The 9,531-nt window shown below is 47.2% G+C and overlaps 1 protein-coding gene across 1 annotated transcript; it reads left to right on the top strand.

Annotated features, from left to right (window-relative positions):
• The first annotated feature begins 273 nt into the window (after nucleotides 1–273).
• On the top strand, nucleotides 274–1,957 carry LOC117977700 (centromere protein V-like protein 1). Its single transcript, XM_034950254.3, has one exon. It carries the CDS (start codon nucleotides 338–340, stop codon nucleotides 1,154–1,156), a length of 819 nt encoding a protein of 272 aa, XP_034806145.2. The 5' UTR covers nucleotides 274–337; the 3' UTR covers nucleotides 1,157–1,957.
• Nucleotides 1,958–9,531: the final 7,574 nt, after the last annotated feature.

Consider the following 9,531-nt stretch of genomic DNA (forward strand, 5'->3'; position numbering starts at 1 on the left):
GGTTCTTATTTCTGTCAGAGCAAAGTGTCCCAAGGTGTTAGGGACTGTATTTGCATACACCTGATCCTAAATGAATGTGAGTGCTTTGGAAAGCCTGATGCATCTCCACATCCCAGCGCCCAGGTGAGGGTATCTGGTGCCCGGCAGGTGTTTGCTGAACGCCTCATGACTGCCTTTCAGGCCAGCGAAGGCTGTTGTGATAGGGTCAAGGGAAGGGTCTCTTTACATCGCATTCAACAAGGGGCCAATCCTACTGGCGCAGGCAAGGAGGCTGCTCAGCGACTGACGGGGAAATGAGGGTGGGGTGTGGGCACGCGCTCCGGAGGCTGCAGGCGCCATGGGCAGAGTGAGGAACCGCGCCACTGCTCAGCGGCGGAGGCGAAAGCGGCCCGGGGATCCTCCCGCCGCCTGCGCGGCCATCGCGGTCACGGGCGCCAGCCGCGCGCAGTACCCCCGGGTCCAAGTCGGGGTCGGGAGCCACGCGGCGGCCAAGAGGTGGCTGGGTAGGTGGCGACGGAAGCGCCGCTGGCGGCGGGTCCGGAAGGCGGGCCCCAGAGACCTGCTGCCCTCCGCGCCAACCCCGGACCCGCCGGGTCCCGCCCCGTCCCCCAAGGATCTGGACCTGGGCGCACAGCGGGAGCGCTGGGAGACGTTCAGGAAGCTGCGGGGCCTCAGCTGCGAGGGCGCCGCCAAGGTCCTGCTGGACACCTTCGAGTACCCGGGCCTCGTGCATCACACCGGGGGCTGCCACTGCGGCGCGGTCCGCTTTGCGGTCTGGGCCCCTGCAGATCTGCGCGTCGTGGATTGCAGCTGCAGGCTGTGCAGGAAGAAGCAGCACCGCCACTTCCTCGTCCCGGCCTCGCGCTTCACGCTGCTCCAGGGCGCAGAAAGCATCGTCACCTATCGGTCCAACACGCACCCGGCGCTGCACAGCTTCTGCAGCAGGTGCGGGGTGCAGAGTTTCCACGCAGCTGTCTCTGACCCCCGCGTGTACGGCGTCGCCCCGCACTGCCTGGACGAGGGCACCGTGCGCAGCGTGGTCATCGAGGAGGTCGGCGGTGGCGACCCGGGGGAGGAGGCCACCGAGGAGCACAAGGCCATCCACAAGACGTCCTCCCAGTCAGCCCCTGCCTGTCCCCGCGAACAGGAGCAGTGATTGGGGCCGCAAGCCCGCCTGAAACCGGCCCGGGCGGCCCTGCGGGGAGCGTCCGAGTACCTGCACAGATCCCATGCTGTGAAAGAGGTGTTTCTGGCCTGGTCAAACCGCGGATTCCCTTCCAGTATTTGCCCTTCCCCTCCGCTAGTTTTCAGTGAACTCGCTTACGATCCAAATCTTGAACACACCTTTGTCTGTGTAGTACAACGTTAATCTTGCAATTCGATAAGGAAGAAGAGTGTCTCTGATTTTTCAAACCATCCATTGTATCTCTCGCTTTTACTGTTCTGCCTACAGTTGTCACAAATCACCTGCAGATGGTTCCTGTGTACTGTACGTTCCTGGTGCTATTGTGAACAGGCTTGTTGTTTTCAGCGCTTTGCCTCTGGTGTGTAGGACGGCAACACACAACCAGTTTGTAAACATGTGCTAGGAAGTCTTCCATTGATTATGGTGTGCGTGCGCTCCCGCACCTGTGAGTTTTAGGTAGACGTTCATATTTGCACTGCTTAGATTCGAGTTATGCTATTTACTGGTTTTTTAATGATATATTTCAAGATTTGGTCGTGTTACATACCTCATTACTCTTTATTTCCTGTAACAGCGAAAGCTGTTACTATTTCGCTTGTTGTTTGGAAAGTGTCTCTGGGTAAGGAGATGGGGATACAGGAATGAGAAAGACATCTGTGCACACAGGAATGAGAAAGACATCTGCGCACTGTCTGCCCTCTTTAATCCTTTGAAATACCTGTCTTGTACATGTGTTAAGTATATAGAAATCAGTAAATACCTTCTAGGAAACTATGTGTGTTGGTGTGTCTATAAAGTCCGGCTTGGCTATGTATGGCAAGGCTTGGTTTTTGAAGGTACTTGGTCTCAGATTATTTCAGAAGGTGGTGGTGACTCTGGCTTTTGTAGTAGAGAAAGCTTCCCCAGGGTCCCCTACCTTTTGATGAGGGGAATTAGCAGAGGGTTTACACATTTGGCCTCTGGGGACACACTACCTGTGTTTGAATCCTGGACCTGCCGCCTGCTCGCTGTATAACCGGTATCGAGTAGATTAAACCCCATTCCTCAACTTGCTCTTTCCTCAAGAATGTTAACAGCTAACAGAGTGTTTGTTCTTGGGGTAAACACAGTGCCTTGCCTTGACTACCTGATCCATGAATGCTTGTTTTCTCAATTTCAGGCCCCCAAAACTCCTCCTATCAAGGCACCCAGACAATATGAAACTGCATTGTTTAGGGGCGTCCATACACATGGGAAAACCATGAAGAATTGGCAGTGAAATAATTTAAGCCAGCATCAGATTAGGGTTTAACTCTATGGAGGAGGAATGGCTTTGAGTGGGGGTGGGGGGAGGGGAGGGTGTCCTGCATTCCTGTTCCTCTTGCTGTGTAACAAACGGCCCCACAGTGAGTCCACACAATGACGAGCGTTGTATCATATGCATGGAATTTCAGAGGCAGGAATTCAGAAAGGGCACAGTGGATATGGCTTGCTTCACATGAGTCTGGGACCTCAGCTGCAGAAACCTGACTGGCTGGGGACTGGAACCATCTGAAGGCTCATTCACTGACATCCCTGGTGCCTGCATGGAGAGGACTGGAAGACTAGGCCTGGCGAGTGGAGGGCCTCCGTATTACCACTCCGTGGCCTTTGGCTTCCTCACAGCAGGGTGGGCCTCCCAGTAGTCAGGCTTCCGACCTCATGACTCAGGCTCCAAGCGGCACTTTTCCGTATCCAAGGTGAATGTTGCACCACCTCTCATAGGCAAGACTCAGAAGTCATGTTGAGTCAACTGTGTCATACTCTATTGATTAGAGGTGAGTCACAGCCTTTTCAGATTCAAGCGTGGGAGGGAGATTAAATCGCAGGTCTCGGTGTGAACGGGGCAACTTTTATCACAGCACGAGAGATGGGAGATACTTTTGTGGCCATACAGTCTGGCACAGTGGGCTCCTAGGGAGCTGGTTATGTTTCATTCGGTTCTCCCACATGGTGGCCACTCAGATGTGTTTAACGGGTCACATATTTTTTTGTGTACAGCTGTGTATGATTGAAGACATAATAAGGAAACAAAATAGGTGACTGACTCCTATCTCTGAGCAAGACCAAGAGCAGACTAAATGAATGACTGGAGGTACGGAGGGAAGACGACAGTCAGAAGGGGGCTGGCTGGTTAGTCCTGGAGCCGACCTTGGCCATGCCCACGCAAACACAGCCCAGGGTAGAAGTCTTATTATCTTCGGGACCATCGGTATTTCTGACCCCACCAGAAATCGTTAACTTCCTGCTAGTTGCATATGCTGGACTGCCTCAGCCCCACGCCACTGACTGTCCCTTCCCCTCTCCTTTTTAAGCCCGTTGTTCACTTGTTCATCCATTCCACAAGCATTTACAGTGGGTTTGGAATGTGTCAAACAGAATGTGAGAAGGACTTAAGGCTATGGACAAAAAGTGGAGTTGGGTAAAGATGCTCAAGCGAGGTTCTTAGAATGTAGCTCAGCTCTTCCATAGAATACCATAGGGAAGGGAATGGAAACACCCCCCTCTCAGTAGAATGGAAGAGCGCATCTGGCACCGATCCACAAAGGCCGCTTGTTTGTATGCTGGCTCTTCAGATGACATCTTAGGATGAACTCCAGACTAGAAGGTGAATTTCCTTTCTGACAAGCGTCAAGGAAAGACTTAGAAATGTGTTTAAAAAGGAAAATTCCCAGCATAAAACCAAATGGAAGACAATATCACTGGTCATAAAATATAACTAGAAATAGATGTAATGAAAATGTTTATTATTATACATAATTTCTATTATTTTGTTTTATTTTTTGAGACAGATATTCGCTCTGGTGCCCAGGCTGGAGTGCAGTGGCTCGATCTCGGCTCACTACAGCCCCCACCTCCCCTGCTCAAGTGATCCTTTCACCTCAGCCTCCCAAGTAGCTGGGATTACAGGCACGTGCCACCACAGCCCGCTAATCTCTTGTATTATTTGTAGAGACGGGGTTTCGCCATGTGAACCAGGCTGGTCTCGAACTCCTTAGCTCAAGCTTCCCGACTGCCTCGGCCTCCCAGAGTGCTGAGATTACAGGTGTGATACATAATTTGTACATGTGCCTTTGAAAATGAAAAATATGAAATAGACCTAAGGACTCTCTCTCTCTCACAAATACTTCACGTGTGTTCCTTTATTTACTTCTCACTAAAGTCTTTCAGAACACCTATTGTTAATCTCAATTGGTGGAGGAAGAAACTGAGACGCTGATAATGGAAGGACCAAGCCCATGGATGCCAAGAGGGCAGGTGGCAGGAAGAAGTTGGAAAGCCAGGGTGATTGGATACCATGGTCAGTAAGGACTGGGGAAAAAAGTAGCTCTCAGGCACTTCTGCCCCATTCTTCCTGGCCCCTCTCTGTTTTCATGGATCCAACTCTCTACGCATTTCACCCTATCTCCTCCTCACATCAAAAGCAGCTCTTCATCCCTGGCCGAGATCCTGTGGCCAGCTGCCCAGTGCACGCCACCATGACGCGGGCCTCCTATAAAAATCTGAAATGACCGTAGATTGGATGTTCTGCTATTTCATGAGCCCCCACATTGTTTCTTCATGTGCCAATATACTTGTGTCTATGGCCACAAACAACCTGCATATCACAGTTTGGAAAACACTTATTTTGAGGACAGAGGCTTTGAACGGATATCCACCTGGGCTTGTGTCCCAACTCTGCTACTTGTTCCTGCCTGAAATGGCAACAAGTTTTAAAAGTTGCATTCACCTTCTCTGTGAGGCTTCAGTGAGAGCATGCCCATGAAGGAATGATGGAGCCTAGCCTATATAAGCACTTACTGCATATGAGCCCTTTTTATTCGTCTTCCTGTTGTTTGAGCAAAAATCCAAATGCAGCTTTTGTCTTAACTGCACACAGCCTGAGGTGTAGGCAGTACTTCCAGGACCACTATCTCAGGAGCCGTCATCCACATTTCTTTGATGTAAAAACTGAGCGTAAAAGCAATTCAGCTACAAAAAAAGTAGGAGGAGGGAAGAACATAGGCCTTCCAGTTCCTTATTAAGTTCCAACTTTCCCTAGACACTGTCATCTCCCAATGTATGGCGTGAGGAACAGAGATAGCCTTTTCCATTCAAAACTGTGTGACGGGGGCACGGGTCAGCAAAGCACAGGGTCCTGCAGGAGCACAGCGATAGGGCACCCTCTGTCAGACAAGTCAGTACACCGTTCTGGGCCTTGGTTTCCTCATCTGTACAACGGCGACAGAATTACGTATATCTTAATTTGCTGAGCATTTTAAGTGAAGTGCTGGAAGGAGAATATAGAGCTCCACGCCCTGATGCGTCAAATTGTCAAGAAATGTCATCCACTGTTCCTAATATAACTTATGTCATTATACCCCGATATTTGGACCAAAGGGACCTAGACCCTATCGCTTTTGCCTGGGACTCCGCAGTAAATGCCTCAATGAGTTACCCTAATACCTTTCCCCTCCTCTATTATGACCAGGATCAAGGTTTTTCTGGGAATGGCACCACAATTTCTGTGACTCCACCACAATTCCTGAGACTTGACTCTGAGCCACTATCACAGTCTGCATGCTCTTCCCAATGTGAGGTGTGCGGTTGGTGGGGTTGATGCCATCACTGTCTCTCACTTAAATAGTAGACTTGAAGTGAGCGAAGGCTGTTCTCATGGGTCAGGCTGTAAAAGATGTAAGCAACAGTGACTTCGGACCCAGGAGTGGACATTGGAGAAATTGTTAACGGCCTGGGGGAGCTGCAGATACCAGCTGGGGAAAACCAAATTATAGCCGCATGGTCTCTGAGATAAACTCTCATCATCACAAGGTGGCAAATTCCTGCCTCTAGAAGACCCAGGGAGTTTGCTCCCGGCATCCCAGAGATAGTTGTTTAGGACTCGCATCTCTAAAATAAGTATTTCCAGTATCACATGCAGGCACAAGGGTGTCCACCGGAAAAACCGACTTGCCTGAGTATATCTTCTTGCACACTGGAAAATCTTTCCTAGAGACACTTTGACGAACATTCTCTTTCCCATTTTCTTTCTGCCAACCTGAATAAGATCTTGCTAAATATGGGATATTAAAAACTATGTTTCAGGAGATTGCATTTCTGGCTACATTGGAGGAAAAAAACACCACATTGATCCTTCCCCCGCAAAGCAACGAAAGAACCGAGATGACAATGGTTTCCAAGATATTGGACCTAATGCAATGGAGGAGAGCTATCTGCAAGACAGAAGAAAGAGACATGTCGAGCCGCACGCCTGTCTCAGCCTACTGGCGGGAGGAGGAACTCAGGCGGAGCCACGTTGTCTCCCCAAGTTGTGGGGTACGTGGTAGGAACATGAGTCCTCCTTAAAAAGGAAAGAAATCCTGCCATTTGTGGCAACATGAATGAACCTGGAGCATGTGATGTCAAGTGAAATAAGCCAGGCACAGAGAGACAAATAGCAAGTGATCTCACTTATATGTGGAGTCTCAAAATTGGAACTCATAGAAGCAGAGAGTACAAATGGTGGCTACTGGAGGTTAAGGGTTGGGGGGCATAGGGAGTGTTGGCAATGGATAGAAAATTTCTGTTAGACAGGGGGAATAAGTTCAAGGGAGCTATTGTAAGTCATAGTGGTTATACTCAATAGCAATAGATTGGTTATTTGAAAATTCGTAAGACAGTAGCTTTTAGGTGTTTCTACCCACAAAAAACAAACAAACAAACAAAAAACTGATAAATATGTGAAGGGTGGAATATGTTAATTAGTTTGATTTGGCCATTCCACAACATATACAGATATCAAGCATCCTGAGGTACACCATAAATATATACAATGTTTACTTGTCAATTGAAAAATAAAGAAAGAAAGTAATTTCACAAAATGATGAGGGACCGCCAGACGCAAAAGAATGGATTGGACCTTACCTCACACTACATACAAAAATTAACTCAAAGCAGATCAGAGACCTAAATATAAGAGCTACAGTGATAAAACTCTTATAAGGAAATATAAGACTAAATCTTACGTTTCTCTTCCGTAAGTCTTACGTTGTGACCTTCCCTTAGGCAAAGGCTTTTGTGTGTGTCTGCATTCAACACCAAAGCACAAGCAACAAAATAAAAAAGTAGATAACGTGGAGTTTTAGAGGACCCGTAGGAAATGCATCTGATCATAGATGTATCCAGGATATACAAAGGACTCTGATGAATCAACAGTCAAATGATGACCTCATTCAAAAAGGAGCAAAGAATCTGAATAGACATTTTGCCAAAGAAAGTACACGAATGGCCAATAGGCACACGAAAAGCCACCCACCATCATCATTAGCCAGCAGGGAAATGCAAATCAAAACCACAATGAGCTACCACTTCACACTCAGTAGGATGACAAGAATAAAAAAGACAGGCGATAACAACTGCTGACAAGGATGTGGAGAGATTGGAGTCCTCATACACTGCTAGTGGGACTATAACATATAGGGCAGCCTGGTTTGAAAGAATTTGGCTGCTCCTCAGTACCAGAAACACAATTTCCATATGGCCCAGGAGGTCCACTCTTAGCTTTCTACAAAAGAGAAATGAAACCCTATGTCCAAACAAAAGCCTGTACACAAACATACACGGTATCATTATTCCTAGTGGTCAAAGATTGTGAGTGGCGCAGGCGTCCATCAGTTGATGAACTGACGGATGGAATTTAGTTTCTCCATTCAGGGGAGCGTGGCTTGGCAACAAAAAGGGATGAAATACTGATACATGCCATAACATGCATGAGCCTAGAACACGTGATGCTGCATGAAAGAAAATCACAAAAGACCACATATTATGTGATTCCATTTGGAAAAACGTCCAGTATATGTAAACTTATGGACTAAGAAATTTGATTTCCATTTGCTTGGAGAAGGAGAACAGGGTGGGAAGTGACTGTTAATGTGTATGGGGCTTCTTTCCAAGGTGATTATAAGGTTCTAAAATGAGATTGTGGTGATGGTTGCAGAACCTTGTGAATATGCAGAATGAAAAGAAAAACACCTGAATTGTACACTTGAAATGGGTGAAGATTATGGCATGTGGATTATATGCCAACAAAGTCTTTTTTCAAAACTACCGTTTATCGTCCACTTTATGTACACTTACCTCTATTTATTTCCAAATGTACATGAGTAACATTCATGTTCACTAATTGGTTGAGACTTTTGAAAAGCACTGATAACCTGATGTATTTTTGGGAGATGAGAAGCAGAAATCAATGGTTAACGTGTAGTTTGGCAAGAGCTGTGACCGCTGTGAAACTTCATTTCCTCATCTTTGAGGTAATTACTTCTACTTTGACATGACATTGTGGGAATTAAATAACAATGAATATGAAACATTCAACTGAGTGCCTGGGATTAACAGCCACTCCAGGAAGGGTGAAACTCATATTACTTACTAGAGTACGGGGAGGATTCTTTAAGAAGGTAAATGTTTAAACAATGTACTGAGTCTAGTATGTCAATTTCTTTTTTTTTTTTTTTTTTCCAAGAAAGAACAAGGTTCAAGGTATCTGTGACAAGTTACCCTGGTGAGTGCAACCATTTTGGAGTTATAACTGTGTTCAAGTCCCGGATCCCACTTACTAGCTGTGTGACCACAGGCGAGTGACTGAAATTCTCCCTTGCAGTTGTCTCACCTCTGCCAACTCTGCATCGCTGCCACAGCGATACTACTACCTTCCCTGGAGGGTTGCTCTGAGAATAAGAGATTAGAATGATAAAAATGGAGTTTGTCACTCCGGCATTTTCACTTTCTCCCTTTCTAAGGTCTCCTTCTCCTGATTCTAAAAATGTATTCAAGTATCCTTCAACCTAAATAACCTTCCTTTGTCTTCCGCTCTACCTACCAAACTCTTCCTCATTTCCTTTTAAATGAAGTACCCTGGACTTCTCTTCCTCACTCTTCAATTTCACGTAGTCTGTCTTCATTCACGTGGGCCCCCGAGCTGTCCCAACCCCGAGCTGTCCATAAGGTAACAAGGATGTCCTAACTAATGAATCCCAATGGACTCCTCTCTCCCTTATGATCTGGCCTTACATCTCCGCAGCATCACCCTCCCTCCTTCCTTCACGTCTGTGGTTCTACTTTTTCTCCTAGTTACTATCCTATTCCTCGGAGATTTCTCTCTCCATCTCCTTCCTGGACTTCTGTTTCCCTGTGTTCTTCAGTGTTACTATTCCCTAGGTTTGGTCCTCGGCCAGCTCTTTACAGGCTATCTTGCCTACATCCTGGGGTGAATTAACTCACGCTCCTGGCTTCGTCTGACTGATTGTTGAGAGGATTCACAAACGTGTATTCCTGGTCTGAAAGTA

Source organism: Pan paniscus, chromosome X, assembly GCF_029289425.2.
Source record: "Pan paniscus chromosome X, NHGRI_mPanPan1-v2.0_pri, whole genome shotgun sequence".
Classification (NCBI taxonomy): Eukaryota; Metazoa; Chordata; class Mammalia; order Primates; family Hominidae; genus Pan; species Pan paniscus.

Bases quoted from the DNA above. Each gene is read 5' to 3' on its own strand.
- LOC117977700 (XM_034950254.3), top strand. From the start codon at position 338: ATGGGCAGAGTGAGGAACCGCGCCACTGCTCAGCGGCGGAGGCGAAAG.